The sequence below is a fragment of the Rhopalosiphum maidis genome, chromosome 3 (assembly GCF_003676215.2).
Source record: "Rhopalosiphum maidis isolate BTI-1 chromosome 3, ASM367621v3, whole genome shotgun sequence".
NCBI classification, from domain to species: domain Eukaryota; kingdom Metazoa; phylum Arthropoda; class Insecta; order Hemiptera; family Aphididae; genus Rhopalosiphum; species Rhopalosiphum maidis.
This window is the reverse complement of record NC_040879.1, coordinates 13,376,824-13,400,228: the sequence shown is the minus strand read 5'-3', so window position 1 is coordinate 13,400,228 and position 23,405 is coordinate 13,376,824. Positions and strand designations below refer to the sequence as shown.

At 25.6% G+C, this 23,405-nt stretch overlaps 2 protein-coding genes across 4 annotated transcripts; both read right to left on the bottom strand.

The window, feature by feature from the left end:
• Positions 1-3,853: 3,853 nt before the first annotated feature.
• On the bottom strand, positions 3,854-14,581 carry LOC113559882 (desmoplakin-like). 3 transcript variants are annotated; one of them, XM_026965661.1, is made up of 6 exons: positions 14,119-14,581; positions 7,773-7,855; positions 6,695-7,684; positions 6,147-6,372; positions 4,543-4,760; positions 3,854-3,990 (listed from the first exon to the last, which is right to left on the bottom strand). In XM_026965661.1, the coding sequence occupies exons 1-5, from the start codon at positions 14,227-14,229 to the stop codon at positions 4,569-4,571; spliced, it is 1,602 nt and encodes a 533-aa protein (XP_026821462.1). In that variant the 5' UTR covers positions 14,230-14,581; the 3' UTR covers positions 3,854-3,990; positions 4,543-4,568. The 3 variants fall into 3 exon arrangements, with proteins under 3 accessions (XP_026821462.1, XP_026821463.1, XP_026821465.1); XM_026965662.1 differs by having other exon boundaries at positions 6,695-7,657; XM_026965664.1 differs by lacking the exon at positions 4,543-4,760 and having other exon boundaries at positions 3,907-3,990.
• A 5,548-nt stretch (positions 14,582-20,129) lies between these two features.
• LOC113559906 (protein transport protein Sec61 subunit gamma-like) lies at positions 20,130-21,679 on the bottom strand. The gene is made up of 4 exons (XM_026965687.1): positions 21,566-21,679; positions 21,388-21,500; positions 21,219-21,321; positions 20,130-20,256 (listed from the first exon to the last, which is right to left on the bottom strand). Exons 2-4 carry the CDS (start codon positions 21,479-21,481, stop codon positions 20,247-20,249), a joined length of 207 nt encoding a protein of 68 aa, XP_026821488.1. The 5' UTR covers positions 21,482-21,500; positions 21,566-21,679; the 3' UTR covers positions 20,130-20,246.
• Positions 21,680-23,405: the final 1,726 nt, after the last annotated feature.

The following is a 23,405-nucleotide window of genomic DNA, read 5'->3' as shown; positions in this document are numbered from 1 at the left end:
GATGTGTAAGTTCCTACACAGAAAAAAAGTACGTAGGTATCTATGTTAGTTTCTACACGACGGAAGTTAGGTACATAAGTAAAAAAAATATACTCTATTTTATATAATATTATAAGCTATCAAACTGATTATACTGTCTTAAAAAAATAAAAAATATATCATAAATCATAATAAATTTTATTTACATACATTTCAATAGTAAAAAAAAATATATATATATATATATATACTGCATTTTATATAATATTATAACTATAAGTTATCAAATTGATGATATGAAAATAATATAATTTAGAAGATTTGTGATTATTTAATTGACAATTATAAATCAAATAATAGTATTTTTCATCCGCAAATATGAGCGAAACAATCTTCTGATAGAATACATACGACAACGACAAACGCATATGAAAGTTTTCATTCAGATTTTAATTCAAATTTTTATCATCAACATCCGCAGATTTTTTAAATTATTGAAATTCTCAAATTATTTCAAGTTAATACATACATAAAAATAAGAACTGCTGATAGTGAAACAAAAATAAAAATTTCCTAGTCAAAAACATGCCGAAAAAGAAAATTTTATAAATCAAAACATAGTAGATTAGAAAATAAAAAAGTTAATCAATACGACTATGTTAAACATTTAAATTTTATATAAAATTACATAAAATATATATATTTTTTTATTATTGTTTTATTATATTAAAATGTATGACAATATCATATGATATAACTGATATTAGATTGATAACTTATAAATTATAATATTTTATATTATATAGAATGCAGTATATTTTTTTTTCCAGTTATCCAATTATAAATTTTTATATATAATAATATACGCGTTGTAGAGAACTTACATAATATGTACCTTATTCTATCGAGTAGGAACACTAGGAACTAACATATTATGTATTTTTTTTACCTGCTGGGTCTCGCGTAGGAACTTACATTTGGCCAAAATAAACACTTAAATGTAATGTGCGTTTTTAATCTTGTAAAAGGTATGGTATATACCTAAATACACAATTTTATTTTTATTAGCGTTTAATGTTTGATTGGTATTCAAATTTTAACTTCATTTCGTCAATAACTTGAACATTTGTAAATTATTTTGTAGGTATAGTTAAAAATGAATAAAGCTTTCAATTTTAATAGTTATGACTTGAAAATTGATTTCAAGATTTCTCATAAGTTATTCGTGTAGAAACTTATCTCCAGAATACAAATACAGAATATTTTTTTTAAGGGCACTCCCAAGTTCAAATTTCAGTTGCTCTTATAATTACAGATTACATTGCTATTAAAACTATAGTACAAATATGACAATTATAGTAAATATGGACAAACTTGTATAAATATATTTAAAAATAAAACAAATATTATTATCAAATAGGTACTTATGAATACAATTACAAATTACAATGCGATTCTTAATTCTGGGAAAAGTTTTGATTTAAACATTTTAAACACATAAGGGCGAATATCGATTACTTAGGTAGGTACCTAACAATCTTAATGATATAAGATTCACATACATTTAAACTTAGCTACTTAGCTTTCGTTAAATCTGTCAACAGTGTTTAAGTTAACATCAAAAATATGTCCATAATTAAAACGTGAAAAATCATAAAAATTAATGTTTGTAATTGTTTGTATTATCTATACATTTCAACTGAAGCAAAACGGAAGTCGAGTAATACGGTTACAATATTGTATAAATACACAATGTAAATACTATATCAGCTAATTATATAGTTTATACTTGATTATGGTAAGTATTAAATATAATATAATATAAATAGAATTATTCAAAAACACAAATTATAATATAATAAGCTTTTATTTTTAAAATATATATTGTATATCAATATCATAGACCATAGTTGCTAGGTAGCTAAAAAAAACGAAATACCTACATATTTAATAACAATATAACTGTTTGTTTTGTATTATTTACAACATATTATTATGGTTGATAACATTGGCTCTTCTTATAATATTTCAGGTAAGCGGAAAAAGTCCACGGAATAAAAGCACAAAAAAATAAATACACAAAGAAAAAAAGACCAGACAAAAAATTAAATGTGAACATATGTAAAATACAATATATTATAGTGAAAATAATGTCATAAATTACCTATTATCATGTTTGTTAATTGTATAAAAGGGACCAATATAGGCAATTTTATATACGGTTATTTCTTTTTTTAACCTATTTATTCAATAAAAATATAAATAATGTCTGAAAATGACTTATGTTAAATTATTTTAGCTTAACTTTTTATAAATATAATAAAAAACTCGTAATAGTAAAACATTTAAATATAAATATTGTGTATGTATAATATTAATATAAATTGAATTATAACAAAATAATTATTTAATAATTTCTAGATACAAGATACTTAATATATTATATATATTATATTGCCATTTGTTTTTTATTAACTTTTTATAATATTATTTTTCCTTGATATGTTTATTTTTTGTGCTTATTTCCCGCAATTCGATATTTTAATTTATATTAAGATATTAACATTAACATAATTAACATTTTTTCGTAACATTTTACGTACTTAATAATAACTTGCATAAAAATTTAAATACCGTAAAAAAGCCAACTTAAGAACATAGAAAACATTCTTTAGGTGTCTACTTTAAGTTTGATAATAGGTTAAAATACTAAAGGTTAGTTCTACTGAACGCAAATTTCCTATGAGTTAGAGAAAGAAAATCAATAGGTACTTAGTGCGCCGACTTCCTCTTAAGGCTGTTATAAAAGATAATACAATACAGACTGGTACGTGAAAAACGAGCCCTAGTACAAGAGCTAATGTAGCCAAGATATAGCGCCAAGTTGATAGACAATAATGTCGTTTAAAAAGTGTTAAAATACTAATAAAAACCACCACCAAATACCAATAATTGTAGTCGGTGATGCTATCGCGTTAATTAAATACAAAACTTAGCAATTTAACTCGTGAAGAAATAGCTGGTCACGAATATTAACTGAAAGCTATCGATATTGGTGAAATAAAAATCCTGACAGAGAATGTTGAATGAACATCATCAGCTCAAACAAACATTAAAAATTCTCAAGGTAAAAAAAATAAGTATCAAAAAAAAAAATAATCCTGGTTATAATTCTCGGATTAGGTACTCGGTACTCTGTACTCTTAGAAACTGAATGTGATATTACAGGAGACCTAGCTAATAAGTCATTTTGCATCCAATACTTCGAACATCAAAACATAAAAAAACTAAATTCGAAAAATAAATTAGTCAATGGATGCGAACAAAATTATTTTAGAGACTTTAAATTTTTCAACATTACATAAATATAGCATTATTTTTTATACATTTTAAATATTTTCAAGATATTTAGACTAATTTGAAATTGAATATTTATAACTTGAATCATCGTCCTATGGTACATTGGTTATGTGCATTGTAGTTGGCAAAAATTAGTTTAGCTCGCCAAGTTAAAACAATTAAAATAATATTTTGTTAATAATTTTTGTTTTATTGTCAAATAAAATAATTGAAAAGAAAAAACAATATTTTTATAACTCTAAATAATATCGGTTTGTAATTAATTAACAATTTCATATTGATCATATGTTGTCCAGCAATTAATCAATACCAACATATTTATTAATTAGCTAGTGACATTTAAGTCCTACCGTTTGAATATATTTTTATGAGGTATAATGCTTACCAAAAACTAAATCGTTACCTATTTATTACAATTATTAAAACAACTAAATTTCATACAATAGTAACAGTTCAAAAAAATGTAAAAAAAAAAAAATATGTTTTTAAAACAAATATCACAATATCTAGTACATCAAATATGAATGTTAAAATTAAAAAAAATATATAATACCTAAAAAATAATTAATTTAATTAACATATGTAATTGGTTGAAAAAATAATAAAATAAAATCAGTCGTAAAATAGTGAAAACGCAGTTGACAGCACTATCTGAAAACAAATTGAAACAAATTAAACCTCATTAAAATTAATTAATATACATTATTTACATTGAATAAATTGATATTAAAATACAATTTAGGTAGTAGGTACTAAATGGTCTGAGATTGTAATATTATTTACAATGGCCAATATTTAACATCAACAAAATATTATATATTGATATTAATATAACCATTGGTTATAAACTTATAATACAATTCTTTGGCTAAAACATATATAAAATGGTATCAGTGTTTACAGTTTTTAAACAATTTAATGCATTCTTAAAATTTGTTTCTAATACTTAAGGCCTAAAGCAAAATAATTAATAATATTATTTATAATCCCTAAATTGAATTTTAATTGTTGTAACGAAATATATTAAGTATGGTAAAATGAGCTATGTCAATATTACAATCATTTTTATGACTGTTAATTCTACTATAAAATATATTTTGTTTAAAATCTAGAAGAAATTAACAGCATACATTTTTTTTTTTTTTTGATAAATTATAAAGAATATTATTACTTTTAATAAAATATTTTAAAATACTGTCTTACATTATTGAGGTAAACTAATTTGATCATTAGTAACGTAAATTACGGACAACACCTTCCCGAAACAAGCTTTTGTTTTGACGTTTGTGTGTATCAATAACTCCAAATGACCGTGTGATTTTTTCGGACTTTGATTGAGTTTTACTAAAAACTGGAGTTCGGACAGTAGATGTAACATTATGTACTTGTTTTTCAAATTCCAGTTCTAATGATTTAATTTCCTTTAAACAATGAAATTAAATTGTTTAGTCTTAATTATTTTTATATTTCATAATGGGTAAAAGTTTATTGCCTATAATACTTAACATCTATCAAACGACATTTTATAAATAACCATCTATTTTAAGACTACCACAAATGTTTTGATCATTTTGAACTACACATAAAAGTGCATGAAATTAATATTAATTTAGTGTCGTTAAAAAAATAATAAGCTAAATAAAACCATAAAATCATTGAGAAGTCAAGTAAATAAATATTTTAAATTAATAAAGGAAAGTATTCCTATACATACATAAAATGTTTAAAAACTATATTTCTTTATTCATGAATGTATTTCCATTCAGTTATCATAAATTATATTTGAGTGGACGTTTTAGTTTTTTTTTTTTAAATAAAAATATATTTAAACACTAATTCTGTATATTTCTCAGACTTACAGGTGCTTTGTCAGTCCCATTGTTGTTATTGCATAATAATTGTGAAATCGTAAAAAATAATTAATCCTAACATGTTAATATAGATTGGCAGATTACATTATATGCCAACCTGCCTAATCTATATATTGTATAATATAACATAATACTTATCGATTTTAAATATATATTAATTAGTATTTATTTTATCTTTTTTGAACAGCTATAAATTCTTTATTATAGGTACCTATACTATTTTAAAAGACTATAATATTATACAAGTATGTTATAACTAGGTCCCGAATTTCAATGCAAAATGCATCATTTTTTTGGTTAATCTTAGACAATGCTTTCCAAGTTAATAATTTGATTATGTAACAGACTTCAAAAGGGGAAATTTTTATTTTGCACTTTTTTTTCATATTTCAATATTTTTTAGTTTTTAGAATATATTTTAGTATTTTTTTGTATTTAATGCATATTTGTACAGTATATGAGTATAATATATAGTATTTATACATATTACGGCCATATATTAAATATACTTACAATATTAAATCTATGATACGATTTAATTATCTAAATGTACCTAATTCGAATTATTACTTATGTTTTACGATTTTTTTTTTACAATTTATAAACCGTTCTATAAATACAATATTGTCTATCTTATCTTTATTTATCATCTGGACTCGGAAAATTTATAAATCTTTTATTTGAGGGCATTTTCCTGGTAAAATGCATTTTTTAGAGCATTTTTTAACGATTTTTAGTATAATTATTATAACTTATAATCTTCAAAATATTGTAAACTTTAAAAATTAAATTGTAATTTTTATTCTAAAATCATAATAGAATGAGTAATTAATTACTAATCTCTATAAGTATATTTTTAAACTAAAAATGTGTGGGAGAGTGTCTTTTTAATTGTGTATTTGTTTATATTTTAGTACTTAATTAGATATTAATTACCTGCGTAATGGAATCTATGTCTTTAATAAGCCTCCCAGTGTATTTGATCTTTTGTTTTTCATTGTAATGTCCCCATGATTTGGCATATGCATCTAAAATTTCACTTTTTTCGATTTCAATTTGCTTGTTCTCAATTTCCAATTGTTTACATTTGAGCTGATATTCGGAAAATTCATTTTCAAGATGACACAAATCTGTTTTTAACTGTCTATTATCATTGTCGTGACTAAAGCAAAAAAAATCAAAACATCAGTATAAACAATTAATATAACAAAACAATTTAACTAACACAAAAAATTAAAACTATAAATAATTTAGAAAAAAAAATTAGTAAAAATCTTAGATAAACCCAATTTAAGTCTTTCATACATATTTAAAATATCTTAATTCATTTTTTACATATCAAATTATTTTAAACTACAACTTGTTATTATATTATTTACATTTTACTGAATTTTATAGTTTGTATCCACTTTGACACTTTGTCTATAATAACATATAAAGGTTATCTAAATAGTAAATACATACAATAAAAAAAATCAATTTACCTGAGGTATTCTATTTGAAGATCTTCTAATTCTTGATCAATGTCTTGAGCTCTTTGAGTTTGTATTACTATTTCTTGACTAGTATCTATTTCATCCCAATGTTGTTGAATTATTGATTCATTTTGATTTAATAATTCTTCTTTTTTTTCCACTACTTCAATTTCTGTCATAGCTTTTAGTTCGAGCTCTTTCCTATTATTCTCCATTTCATCAAGTTGTAACTGCAAACCAATTTTTTGCATGTTGAGTGAAATGATTTTATTTGTCAGATACTGATGTTTCTGGAACAAATTCTTAACTAATTCCCATAAGCTGATCATATCCTTTAATTTAAGTTCACTATCCTGAGAGATTTTCAATAAACCAATATTTTCAATAGTAGAATTATAGTCAAGTGGTATATTGGATTGGAAATGTTGTAGATTGGAAATGGTGTGTTTTATAGTGTTATTAAAGTCATTCTCGTTCATTAATGCGTAAGATAGTTCTTTGATAGTAGCTTTCTCAATAATACTGATACATTTATCACAACCAGATTTTAGCTGTTTCACTGCTTTAACTAATGGACAATTTTCTTCCAAGTTGGTCAAACATGAATGTAGTTTATCCTGATTAGATTTAAAAATAGATATTTTATCCAAAATACTACTGACAAGCAACATACTTTTGTAAAGAATGTTTGGCGCATGTTCTTCACATAACTGTTGCATCGTGTCACGCTTCCACTTGGTTTCATTAAGTGCTGTTGTAAGTGAGTTAATAATTTTCAATTTTTCCGAGTTGTACAGTTGCAAGTTTTCGATCTTGATTGTTTTCAAGTCAATATTTTCTTCCAGCTGTACCACTTGACTTAGTAAACTGTCAACAACATCTTGGAAATATTTCCTTTCTACTAATATATTTTCACTAATGAGCTCCATGTTTTCTTCTAAGGTAATCTCTTTATTTTTCAAATATTGTAAGCTATTTAAACGAATAAATCTAGAATCACTAAAAAACAATAGTTGAAAGTTAAAATGATTTGCTTTCAAAACCATTTAATGATTTCTAAATATATTATTATATACACAAAACAAACCTGTAAGTACATTGTGTCTTTATAAAATCAAATGATAATTTTCTTAGTTCTGGTGTTAAGGTTAGCTTTTTTCTTCCAGAAGACTAAACAAATTGAAGAATTGTAAATGAATATGAAATTATAATATATTTATCATATAATTTTTTCAATGTGAGGAAGCAATTAATTCTTATACAAATATATTCTATTCTATCTTTTTAAATAGATACTAAAAAAATATAATTATGTCTCATGATCTTATTAGTTTATTATCGAATATACTTAGTAAATACTAAATAGTATTATTGCTTAAATTTACAGTAAATATATTTTTTTCATGTAAATTCTTGTGCATAAATATTAAATAGGTACCTACGTTTCATATGAAATAACCCAATCATTTTTTTTTTAAGTCATTTATATTACACAATTTATGTCTTATGTTTTATGTTTTTCATACTAAGTATATTAAGTAGTTTTGAACTGGATATTATTTATTAACAGATATATTTACTTGATGATAATTGTATATTATTTATTTAATGATAATAAATTTAACTACATAATATTGAGTCTAGAATATTAATTTGATCAGTTAATGTTTTTAATAAATAAATAAATAATATATCCAACGATGAAGTGAATCATTTATGTTAATTATAATTTTATTTTTTTTAAATAGTATCCATATTGAAATATTATTAAATGCAAGATTAAATAATATTGAAAAATAAATATTTATAACATTTAAATGAATTTTTGATTTTTTAGTTAGAAACTTTTCCCAATTATTTTGTTTCAATATTTTTACAATATTTAATTATATTATTTTTTAGCACAGTTACAAATTATGTCTAGTACCTACTTTATCATGTAAAAAAAGTTATTTTTATTTTTTAAATATTTTTGCTCAAATTTAAATTTTTTAAATGCTTATTTAAGTGCTTATTTTAATGATTTTAAGTGCTATAAGTATCGAGCCCTGCTTATAAGTAAGGTTTGAATTTATGTACATTTAAATAATTTTACTGGTTGTTTGTACTATAGAAAAATAACAAAATATGTTTTATGAATGAGTGATTCAAAAAATTATTTTATAGCATAAACAGTTGTGACTTTTTAAATATTTTACAGTTCATAGGTAGATAATACAAATTTTAAGGTTTTATTTTATCACAAGTTGTAATATTTTGTACTTAAGTTAAAATTTTACAATATCGAGAAAATAAAATATTTTTTTGTTAAGTCAGTCAATTTAGTAGAATCAAAAGATATAAATTATTAGTTAACCTACCTTATTATTATTTTATAGTTGTTTATACTACCTATATTATTTTTTCAGTATCATTAATTTTAAACAATATTAATAATAATAACAAAAGTAATATTTTTCAACATGTACACTTCACCGTTTATTTCAATTTGGTCATTTTAAAAAGAAATATTTTCATCTACATCACTAACGACTTCTAAGTTTAACATCGACTTAACATAATGAGCTGTATCAGAGAGACTTAGCATCAGTTGAAACCGATCATTTCCACATTCCACACTGAACAGATTGGAGGACAAACATGAAACAGGAAAGTGCCGAACAAATTAAATTTCTTAAGGTTCTTCTGACAGAATCTTATTTTCTGTCTGTCAAAAGAATCATACAAAACTTAGTTTCAAAGAACTAGATCATTAAATATCGGATGTTGTGAACAGTTTTGATATTTTAGAGTCATATGAATTAAAAAGTGTTTGCGCTATACGTGCGAACTGAAGGCGTTTTATAGAATGCTGATAATGAACAATCAACAAAGCATCAATGGAGAATTGAAGACCATTAAAAAAATCGAAGAAATACTAAAACGTCGTCAAAATGTTAAAAATAATGGTGGAAATAGAAATAATATAGAAAATAAGACAGATGAAACATTGAAACAAGTTTTAATTTAAAAATGTATAAAGTACCTAGGTACACATACGTACAACGTACTTGCGTAAATAATTATACTTATTATTTATTTATGTATATCAAGTTTATCATTATTATCTAACTTTGCTAACTCTAAGATCAAACATTTTAATTATCTGTTAGTCTGTTCGTTTTAACATTTTAAAATATCAAAAATTGTTTTTTCATTATTAATATAATATAAATATGAGCGTACTAATGAATTATAAGGTTATCCAATTTAAAATTATTCACTGTGTAAATATTGTAAGTCGAGCAAACTGATTAGACATTTAGGTATAATTATTTTTATAATTACCTATTTATAATAAATGTATAATATATTATTATTTGTACATAGAAATAAAAAAATGTAGACAAGGTAATACCGACTGGTGGACGCCACCGTCCAATACTGAACGACTGTGATACCGGGAAATTTCTCGGTGGGCCGCTACTACTCGTATAAAATATATATTTATTAATATTGTTATTCTGAAATTATAAATTAAAATATTACCTAATAAGTAATAAGTATGTAATATTATTAAACATAAAAAGCCAGATTTCTGATTATTTTAAAATGCTGGACTGGCTTGTGTTCGGCCAGTCCGTGTTTGTTGACAACTTATTGTAACAAGTTTAAAAAATGGAATCAAAAATAGTTATTCATTTTATATCAATTAATTAAAATATTTAAAAATGTAAAAGCTAAATTGTGTTTACAAAAGTATATAATAATTATATATATATATATATAGGGCCGTTAGTGAGGGTCGCTAAAATTATTATTTTCCCGGCCTGTTTTTTTCTCCCAGTCCACCACTGGTCTAGTATCTATTCTGCTTTGCTATATGGTGGTGTCGGGTGAAATCTAAGTAATTGATGAGTTAAATTTAAATTTAATAATGATACACATAGGCGGAAATTCATTGAATAAGTTGGGAGGGCTACGATTTTTCTCATAAACCAAAGCCGTTAGAAATGTATTAATTGTATGCAATATGTATGTATAATGGATTTAGAGATAGATCTCTAAAACTGGAGAGCGAATTCTGTTGTTTGGGGTCTTGTTAGATTCATATTGGCTAGGAGAAGTGCATTGAACTTTATATTTTATAATTAATTCATTACAGAGCTTCAAAAAAAAAAAAAATTAAAACACATTTTATTGGGAGTTTTTTTATGTTTTTCAGCTTTATAGTTTTGTAATGAGTTAACGATTGAAGATAAAGTTCTGAAAATCTTCACAGCACTTCTCCTAGACTAAGTGAATCTAACAAGACCCCAAATAACAAAACCCGTTCTACAGTTTCAGTAATCTACCACTCTAAATGAAAATCTAGCAAAAATAACATTTTTTTTAACTGTGAAAAATTATTATACACGGTGATTCTTTTATCATAAAACACTCATTATTTCAAAAAGTATTCATGTTTTTGAAAACACTTTTTTACATAGTTTCAATTTTTTTAAAAAACAACGTTTTTATTAAAAAATTATATTTTTAAATATTTTTTTTAAGTTTTTTACTTTTTTGAATGACAACATAGAGTTTTATTTTCACATTTCAAAGCAGAATAATTTTCTGAGTATTTTGATACATAAAAATCGAATTTAGGGCGAGTAGTTTATGAGTTATAAGTATTTAAAGTTTATATGCGTGGAATGGAGTGGTACGGAGTTATCCCGCAAAATGTTGGTCCACTACTCCGCTTGTCTAAACTTTAAATACGTATAACTCATTAACTACTCACCCTAAAAGCGATTTTTATGTATCAAAATATTCAGAAAATTATTCTGCTTTGGATTATGAAAATTGTAATTAAAACTCTATTTTGTCATTCAAAAAAGTAAATAACTTAAAAAATGTAAGGATAAAAAAATGTTTTCTAAAATATGAATACTTTTTGAAATAATGAGTGTTTTATGATAAAAGAATCACTGTATATTGTATTTTCAAATTAATATAATTTTATATATTTTGTTATATTCGAGTATTCGACCGACGATAAAAAAAATCACTTTAGGACAGTGTTCCAACTTATAATTTTAATTTTCGTTTAAAATATTATGTAAAATATTATACAAACAAATATATAATATAAAAATGAAAATACAAAATTTTTATGTTTGCAAGAATGTTTGAGGGGGCTTGGTGGGCTTTACCTCCTCAAGCCCCCCCTCCCCGATTTCCGCCAATGATGATACATCATTGAACATAAAATATTTGTTGAAAATTTTATTGTGTTTAAAATATAATAATCTCCATAATAATGTACGACAAAATATCAATAATTGTTTAAGGAGAAATTGTTATTTTACGGTTGAATCCCATGTATCTCATATATCTTAAAAATGTAAATTTCAAACACTTCTAAATTTTTTTTTCAGATTTTACATAAATTCCCATTTTCCTTAATTTTTTTTAATAATAATATATCTTAATGTATTTAATAGTAAAAATACTAAGAATTTTTAATTTTGACTTTTTAAAATACAAACAAGATCCAATTTTCTATCCGAAACTACAATAAAAGTGCAAATAGACTTATATAAAATACTTATCATGTAACAGACAAAAAAAAACATATAAACAATACACGTCATTGAGAAATTAATATATTCATTACTCCGCTCAGAATCTAGAAAAATAAGTACTTTATTTTATCAAACTTTATATTTTATTCTGCATGGGACACTATACATATCTTATCGGGGTTTATTTTTGTAATAATGTAGTAATTTAGTATATACTATTATAGTACCTACACAATTTTTGTGCGTGTAATGAATAATTTATGACAGCACACACATTATGTTTAGGTACTGACTTAAAATGTGTAATATAAAGTAACCATTTATTATTATTATACATCAATAGCATTTATTTTGAGATAGAATATTAATAAAAAATAATGAATTTTATTTGCCAATTATCTTGTAGACATTTGTCCAAAATTAATTTCATTATTTTTCTTGTGGTTCGATTACTAACTGTGTTAGTTAACCGATTAAAGAGTACACAACTATAAAAAGAAAATTAATGAGGTATAGTAAATTAAATTTAGACTAATTATTTCAATTAAAACTATTAATGAATTTACTAAGCTTTAGAGGATCGTGGTCGATATCGTAGTTAATAAACTAGCTAACAAAATTGATAAATATTAAATTGCCCATTAGATTTTAGAAAAAGCTTTGATGGAATTTATTAAAAATATAGTTGTAACCATTAAAAAAAATTAATGATTTTGCTGTTAGTATAACTGAGAGTTTAAAAATTGCCAGTTAAAAACATAAGAAACGTCTTTTTTCCTTTTTACGAATTTCTATATTATCGATCCATAATTATTAAAAAGCAATAACGAAATTAGACACACCTTGTATAAACAATATAATTATAATAGTTATATGACACTACAGTCTACATGTTTATACCTAATCAGTAAACACTTTTCAATCGAACCATTGTCATATGTACATAAATTAATATATTAAAAAAAAAAAACCGGAAATGAATAAAAACTAATCTAATGTAAATAATTATTAAATACAAGATAATTACCATCATCAAAATTAACGATTAAATAAAAACAACATAATATTAATTCGCTCAATAAATAGCGTATTAAAATTACCCATATCTGCGCAAAACGCTTATTAGTTTTGCGAGGACTTTAATCTTTTTAGTTTTTAGATACCTATATCAAACTTTATGATTTACTTAAATTAAAAAACATCTCTAATTATTATTTGCTAAGAAGATTTCACTACACATCTATACGTGCATGTGTTATCGTTGTCTTACAAACGTACGCCGTACCATTGTACCAACAAATAACAACCGCAAAATTGTCGAACTACTCGGCACATTTTCTATGAGTAGATATCTATTATCTACTAGTTAGTCGTTAGAATTAAGATTTTTTTAAATATTATAATATTAATATTATATATGTTTACTCGTAACTCGTTGAAAAATAGTAATATTATAAAACGCCATTGTACAAACATGAATGTTTTTACTTTTGAATTTTGATTAAAGCCTAAGATCTATTCGCTTTAGTATTAAAGTTAACAAGACAAAATTGATTCGATTGAATGTAAATTTGTTTTGTCACGGGAACATATTTTGTAAGACTGAGACAACAGGTTTGGTAAATTTAAATAATATTCATTCTATTTGGAGATATTGATCAGAACTCATAATCACGGCGATGTAAAAATATTTATCATTGTGAATTAATAATAGGATTATATAATTTTGATTACGGATCAGGTTGGACTTGACGTTAAAAACGTTAAATGGTTTTTTTTTATTATTTATTAATAGCTCGTGTAACCGATTACGTTTTCATTTCCAAGTACCCAACACGAATTTTATTAATTCTGGTAACAGCGGAAACTCGAAACCTCTTTTACCTGGTCGTTTCTGCAGGACGGCCGACGCGAAAAATCGTTCTCGACTGCCAAGGTCGTGTTGCCGCAATCGTCGTAAACCGACGTCGCTGTCGGGTTATCCAGACTCGACATGGTATTATAGTATTATCACAGAACAAACACCTATTATATGAATATTTTAATCGTTTCGCACACTTTTCTTAACGGTTTAATATAAATCGAAAAACATAAAAACACGTTTATCGGTGTAACATTAACAATAACGATCCGTGTACTACGATTATGCCGATCGGTCGATTTTATTCCGTCAGAAACGTGTTACATTAATTAATATTATTATAATATCGAGCGAGCGCGGATTATTTTTCGACGGACCCGACTACAACGAGTAATAAATAATAATCGATATTATTATGTATACAATATATTATATATGTATATAAAATAATATTGGTTTATGAATATTTATGTATATATATATATATATAATATATATGCACTTATATATATAGTTGAATAATAATAATATGTTTTTGACGAAACTCAAATAGACATTAGCACTGCGATCTTCGGTAATTGACTGTTGAGGTGTTGTTGCAAATCGTTTCGCGGAGAAAGTAATAATATTTTATCATTTTTATCGGAATTTATTATGGCTGTTGCTGTTTCAGTCGTTATGCGGAGTAGAGGCAACGCAACGATATTCGATAATAATAATGTTATGGAAACCCCATACGGTCAGACGCAATCATCTAATATTAGATGGATACGTGTGCCGTGGACAGATTATGAGATTACCAGCGACGGCAGCAGCGATAATAATATCGTAAATCTTACTGCACGAGTCGCGACAATTACGAAGTAAAAACGATTTAACGATATTTTTTTGTAATCATCTAATTAGTCGAAGGATACGGGCCGTGACGTACAGGCGCAAATAGGCAACTAAATTTACCGAGAAATAAGCAGTTGAGCCATAGTCGAAAATCGCTGATGCTTTGTACCACGAATTCTAGAGCCAGCGCCCTTTGACGGAGGTTTACTTTTATAACGAATTAGATCTAGACGTCTAGATAGTACTTTTAAGACGTGAAAATTGAAAATTCTCAGTATATTGAAAACGTCAAGTATCTAATTATTTCATAGGTAAAACTTCTGAAAATTTTTTCATTTTTCAGTATATCTAAGGATTAAACATTTAACACATAGTAGTAGTATAGTTGATGTCACAGACATGTAGGCAACATAAGACCATAGACTTATGGTATATACAGACTAAATTCAGGCCTCTCTTTAATAACAATTAATTTTTTTTAAATGAATATACTTTAAATATTAGTTGTATAGATTATAAGAATAGATTAGGTACCTATAATTAAAAATAAAATATCAACACATTTATAGGTATTTTTAAAAAAAAATTAAAAACGTGTAATATTATATTATACATAGTACCATTGATTATAAATACTATATTATAGTATATAATATTTATAATCAATAATAGTACGCACTAAAAATATATGTTAAAAGTAAAAATCTCGAAAAAAAGTAAGTTATAAAACATTTGTTAGGTAAAAATAAAATAGTGTGATTGTTATATTATAACTAAAGACCGGATTCCCGTACAATTCTATCTTTTTATGGCGTGTTTTAAATTCTATAGAAACAAGCTACAAATCGAAATCGGGAGATGTAAATTAATTTAAAGAAAGTTTTATGTTGCATAAAGTTGCACGTTTTTGGGTTTTTGCACAAAATTGTACATTTCGGATTTTTTTTAATTTAAAGAATTGGTATCCACTATAGAAAATGACGTCCAATCTGTCAAAAAAGTAAAATCCATTTTAAATACTACATCTATTATATCTAATTTATTATTTATTCGATCACATTTGTCCCAATTGCCAAATTCAATTATAGAACTTAAAAAACAAAATTCTACTTTAAATAATCATATAGATGTAGTTGAAACAGTAAGAGATGAACTTAAGACAATTGAGAATGAAAGGCGACAAATACTCTATGAAAAATTCAAATCAGTATTTGATAAAAATCCAAAATACAATATTTTAAAGCTATACAACGATTCAATAAATGGAAATGACGTAAATTTAAAAGAAGATCCTGCCATTATAAGCTGCTATTAACAATGCGCCAATGCCCGATAACAATTGTCGACGAAGAACGTGTATTTCACAGTTAAAACACATATTAAGTGAGCAAAGACATAATTTTACCGAAAAAAATTTAGAAATATACATCATTATACATTTTAATCAAATATTGTAATGTCAGTTTATTATTATTTTATTATTTAAATTACATTTTTTTTTAAATCTTATTTTTATATTTTAATATGATAATTAATACTAACTAATAAATAATACAATTATAAAAAAAAAGTAGTATTAAAAATAAAATTTGAAGTACCTAATACCTATAATGAAAACTTTGTTTTTGCACGATTTTGCACAATTTAAAATTTTAATTGCACGTTTTTAAGGCGTTCTCTACACAAAAATCCGGTTTTTAGTTATAACTTATACTGTATAATATGTATGTATAGTTCTGGTAAACTTATAAATTATAATTTATAATACTTCATCACGTTATCACTTAAATTCATATTTCTATATTAACTAGGTAATTTATTTTATCAATTATTGTAAAAGTACTAAATTACTACAAATATTACTTATATTTCAGATTATACATTTCGTTCGTACCATAGTTATTATGAAATCCGTAAACAATATCGCTACTTTTAGTAGTGACTACTGACAGTGTCGAACCAGTTTAACCATAGACAAATTAATAAATATATTAATACGTCTATGGGTAGAACTACAGTTTTTTTGCTTACACAAAATAAATATATGAATAAAAACCATGGACTTTGTACCTAGTCAATGATAAAAACTAACTTACGACTAGAAAAATATTCTTCCATTAATATTACACAATTAAATTATTAAAAAAATATATCACGTGTATACATTTTATAAATGAAACAACTTTGGTTACTAACACAGTAACACACGGACTACTACATGATTATTGATTATGGAATCGATTCGTTTTTTTGTTTAAAAAGCGAGTAGGTAATCGACCGTCGACATCCGTACGCTTTCGAATACAGTGAAAACTCTTTATGACGAATCAGAAGGGACCAAGAGATTTCTTTCGTTAAAGAGAGTGTAAAAAAAAAAAAAAAACAAAATTTTGGTTAGAAATTACGTCGATAATAAAATTAATATATTCGATATCGATAATAACGGTATCATTACGATATTCAAAGTATATAATGAAAGAATGTAACCGTTCTTGGAAATTTCGGCATTTTTGCCGATTAATTTTATAATTTATAATACAACAGGTAAATTGTGTTGTGAAACATAAAATATTGTTTCGTTATTGAGAGTGACTATATTATTTTATAGAGAATGAATTGACTGATGGGTTATAAAGCAAACCAACCATTATTATGTAATGTTTACGTTGTATAGAGTTTTTCGTTGTAAAGAATTTGGTTATAAAGAGTTTTTACTGTATTATATTAAATAATACAATTACTATATCCACGCACGAATGCGAGTACCATGGCACGTCGCGACGTCGCGTCATTTCGCGACACTGAATCGTTTCGAGCGACGATCATCAGCACCGATACATGGCGTTGGCTAAACGACGGTGTATCGATGACCCATCGAAAGCGAACCGTTGACTTCCGTCTCAGCCACCCATTACACCGTGTGACGATACGTCTTTTTACGACTTGTCGATCGGCTTAAATCACGGACCGCCGTCTGCCGATCACCTTAGGACGTCAAAGTGACCATGACCATAAACGCAAGACTGGTGTTAGTGTCCAGAACATTATAGCATAAATACGCTGGCGACGCGTTGTACATTTGCATCAGTAGTGGTTACAACTTAACCATTACATTTCATATGATGAAGCAACTATATGATCTATTCTGATTAATCGTGTTGCGCCAATGAGACCTTCTCTAGAGGATCTCATTGGAATTCTGATGCCTCTCCTAGCTATTGATGCTATTTTTTATTACATAAAACATTACTTTTACAAGCAACGGCCTTCTCAATTTAAAATTATTTAAGTACTGCCGAATAAAGTTATAGTATAATGGTTTTATATCAATATTAATATTATGTAACGTTAACCGTTCTCTAATGTATTATTTCTAATATTCTATTCAGCATACAGGGTGATTCCTAAAGCGTAAAACACTCATTATCTCAAAAAGTAATCATTTTTTTCGAATTTTTTTTTTCAAAATTTTAGATCTATGCTGTTCAAAAATTATATAATTGTTTAATATTTTTCACCGTTATATTTATTAGGTAAACCACCATCAACTTTTGATTATCAAATGGCAAAATTTCATAATTTAGTAAGGCTTTTTATCTTATGAATTATCACGTTCAAACATTCAATTTTGGTTAATTCGTTGACGAGATAGAGCTCCTCAAAGTTGGATGGTTTAGAGAGGTTTATGTTTTATGTATGTAATAAATGTAATATACCCAGTCAGTACCGCATGCTGTAGTAATTGGGATTTTTGTGCTCCAGCGTAAAAGATAATACACTTTTCAGTTTTCAAATCAATTCAGTAAGTACAATAGGTAAGCTTAAGTTGTGCCCCAAAATACTTCATTTAGCAGTATGTTCTACAGTTCTCACCCAGACTATTAGTGTCACTGGTCATAATATTATTGATATTACTTATCATTTATGAAGATTAGAAGTTATAAGTAATAAATTCGATACCGTTCGACCCCAAGGAAGGTGATACATGATTATCAGTGTACCCTTTTCCGACAATAACTTTTATCATTATAGTTATATATCTTAATTTATAAGTAATTGGATTATTAGACTGTCACGTCTCGTCGCATGTAATCCCCATTACGATAGTACCCCTAATCTGTAGATTAACACTACAGTTTCTTATTTAAATCAGCTGTTAAGTTAAATGTTCAGTTGTGATGATGACAACCTTATGATATGAATTCAGCTGTTAATAAGTATAGTTATTAGTATTACTAAATATTGATAGGTGTGGACCAACGGATTTCATTATTATTATTTTTTTTTAAAGTTAGGGTAGTGCGTGATACCTAATTGATAATAATAATTATTATAAATTATGAACATGGACAGAGAATAATTCTAGTTAATTCTTAGTTTCTTGTTTAAACAATGTGAACATGTTTGAAATTATAAACATGTTACTAAAACTTAAGTATATGCAGACCATGTTAGAGTATACTTAAACAGTTTTATTTGTAAGTTAAATTCAGTTAGGTACTAATTATAATTACATTTTCAAATATATAAGTACATAAATACCTATTAAAATAATACATTTTAAATAACTATTGATATTTTATTATGTGTTCAAAATGATGACATCCATATATCTAAATAAAATTATAACCGTTTTATCACTCACTAGTTGTAAGTTGAAGTGTTGTAATTTTTTTTTTTTAATTGATGCAAGTATTTTATTACATATTTTAATAATATTGTTTTTTAAACATTGATGTTATTTGATTCCTTTTTATATGCGTCATTTTTAAAGAACCCCCAAAAATCAAAATCAAAGACAGTCATATCCAGAGAATGTGGTGGCTAACATAAGCTGGAGCACTATCGTGTTGCCAAATCTTATTTAACCGTTGATCCAATAATAAATATATAATATAATTAAGTAGGTAATTGCAATGTATGCATATGAAATAATAAATAATAATTTACAAGATGTTGTGAACAAGTTGGACAAAGGAAATTAATAATATTTAATTTATACTGTACCTATAGTTTTTTCCCCATCTTATACAAACACATATAAATATTATTTTTAACAGGTAAATATTACATTAACTATGATAAATAAATTAGCTCTGAACTAATTTTATTTTATATTAATATTCTGTGAATTTTGATATTCATATTTAGAAACATTAAATAAATATATAAATTCTATGTACTAAAATGAATAAGGGAAACACAAATGATGTTCACAAATATTTAATACACAATATAAAAACAAAATTGTGAATTATGTATATCTTCTCAAAAAAAGGTTTTCAGGAAGTAGAGAAGTTGAGTTGTCAATACTTCATGATCCTCTGTAAAAAAATTAAAAAAAAAAATTAATGAAATATAACAAATATTATATTAATATTTATAAGATATATTAACATATATTACAACTAAAACAAATAAATAATTATTTATATCATCTTTGTTAGTATATTTATTTTTAATTTTCATACGTTCATTAAAATAAAATTATTCCTTGCTTTTCTCAATTTTCAGATCAATAATTTAAATTAAGTTGGGTGAATACTGAATTATAATTAAGATTTAAACTAGTTAATAATTAATTGATAGTTCATTAAAAATAAAAATAAATACATTGGTTTATAATAGAAATCTAGTTCTACTTTATTGATAATTGTAAACAATATAAAAATATATAATTCCTAAAAATGTGAGAAAATTTTAATATGATCCTATTTAATTCATGTTTATTGTTTATCATATAAATACATATTAAGAGCATGTGATACACACATATATTGTTTCAATCTTCCAAACGTACAGCTTAATAAATTTGAGTCAGTCTTCAGTAAAATTTAGTTTATGTTAGTTTTAATTAGCCTATACATTTAAAGATAGAATAATTCTTTTTTTTGGATTTAAATTTTAAAGTAAAACAATTAAATACTTTACATTTTATAAATTCACTTAGATATAAAAAAACAAAGAGAACATTGATAATATTCTCACATTTAAATTTAATAATATAGGTTAATATAGAATTTGAATTAATAACAAAAAAAGGATTTCTACTGAACGCAAACTTGTTATGTTGTCCATACGTAAAACGGATAAGACATGCAGATATTGAATAATGACATTATTATATTTTTCAATATTGTAGGGTATTTTCATTATCTAAATAAATGAAATCAAATGGTCAATAACAAATTATCACAGGTATGCGAGTTTTTTTAACTCAATAATAGAAAAACCCATAATAATGTAAAATTAACTGTGAATAATTCTTTGAAGAAGCAGTACTTACACAATGATATTGTTGATGGGTATGTGAATAAGTTTAACAAAGAAACCGATGAAACCCATAGTACAAAAACCAATGGCCGTAGCAATTGTTATTTTTTGAAACTCTGTAAAATAAAAGTTAGTTACGTAAAGCACAAAGAACAATTGAATGGAATGAAAATTGCGTTTACCTTTTCGGTTAGGTTTAATACATCTTTTTATCAGTCTAACCGAGTCTTTGGAAAATTGACGTCCGGGTTCCAACACTTTTTTAACTTGATCCATATTTTCTTCTGCGTGTACTCTGTGAATTAAACAAAACTTCTGTTAGTATACCGGACGACAATCATATACCTGCGTTTAGTATACTTGTGATAACGACGAGTGACAGCACAGAAGAGAATTCGAGAAGTGAAATGTGAATAAATGGGGTCGTTTCACGAAGAGTTCACAATGTAATATGTGCTACGTTGATTGTTTCACATTACTCGTTGGATATTACTTATTAATGAGTAATAACACGTTTTGATTGTTCTTATCAATAACGGTGTACGTAAACATAAGATCGATGCAACGTCATCGGTAGCGTTGGAACCACGGTTTAAGACCAAGGACTACTTATATTGTTCCGCGCATAGACATAATATAGGCGGGCTGCGCGTTCCTACCCTCTCACCATCAATAAATTCAGCCATAATAATATGAACGGAGAAGGTAAAATATCATGGAAAAAACATATATTATTGGGATTTAAAAAAAAAAAGATAATATTTGTAAAATGTAAATATACCTATGTAGAGATGTGGAGATAAACATTATTCCATTATTATTTACCTTCTACGTAAGTTTATTATTGTTGACACGATAAGGGCTAAACGCGCAGTCCATCTGTATTATGTCTATGGTTCCGTGCCCGTTGGTATTTTGTAGTGGGCACAAGGGGATTACACGCAAGCATGCGTCATGCGACAGCAAGGTTTAAAGATAATATATTATCTTGATGCGACAGTAATGGTCCAATTACTTACAATATGATACTATGACAATAAGTTATTGTAGCCAAGGTGGATATATCCACCTTGATTGTAGCAAGTAGGTACCGATTATCAGTTATCACTGACACACCGACATACCGGCGTCTGGTTGATCAATATCAAATTTGTTACTTATAGCCATGAACATTAGAGATGTAAAAAAATTTTCAAGAAATTTAAATTTAATGTTCATGCTTATAGCTCCTGATCTTTGTAATTGATAAGTGTTATTATAACCAGTGCCACAAACACCTTCAGTGGGGTGATCTGCGTGAACCTTGCCAAATAGGCATTATAAAATACATTTAGGGGCACAACTTAAGTTTACAGTACTTACTGAATTGATATAAAAAAATGTAATATCTTTTACCCCAAGGTATTACAATCCTAATTAGTAAGGTATCTTCCGACTAGGTAATACACATTTACACACAAATACCTCCCAAATCCATCCAACTTTGAGGAACTCTATCTCGTCAACGAATTAAGGAAAAATGAAAATGTTGAACGTGATAGTTCATAAGAAAAAAAAGCTTAACTAAATTATGACATTTTTAGTATGGGTTGCCATTTGAAAATCAAAAGTTGATGGTGGTTTACCTAATAAATATAAGGGTGAAAAATATTAAACAACTATATACTTCTAGAACAGTATAGAACTAAAATTTTGGAAAAAAGTGAATATTTTTTGAGATCATGTTTTACGCTTTATGAATCACCTTGTATTTACTTTCTTATAGAAAATTGTTTATAAGAATGCAAAATGACGCTACAGTCTAAAAGTTTATGAATTAAAACACAGTAATTGCTCATTACACTAATAATACAGAGTTGAGAGTATTAATAGGTAATTACTAATTACAATACCTACTTAAATGTATAATAATTATTATTCATATCTACATGTATTCAGTTTTAAACGGATCGAAGAATATTTTTGACTTTTTGTTTCACAATGCTGTGTGATGCGTGCCTTATATATTTAAATCCATATCTGTGTATATTTTGATTTTAAAATTGTTTATCCTTGCCTTTTGCAGCAGTTGAAATACTTTCATTAAATGATTGTCACTGTGTAAATCACTGCACATATTTAAACATACATAGTGATATTATAAAATATTCTTAAAATAGTTGATCACGGACTACAACATAGGACCGGACACTCATATAAA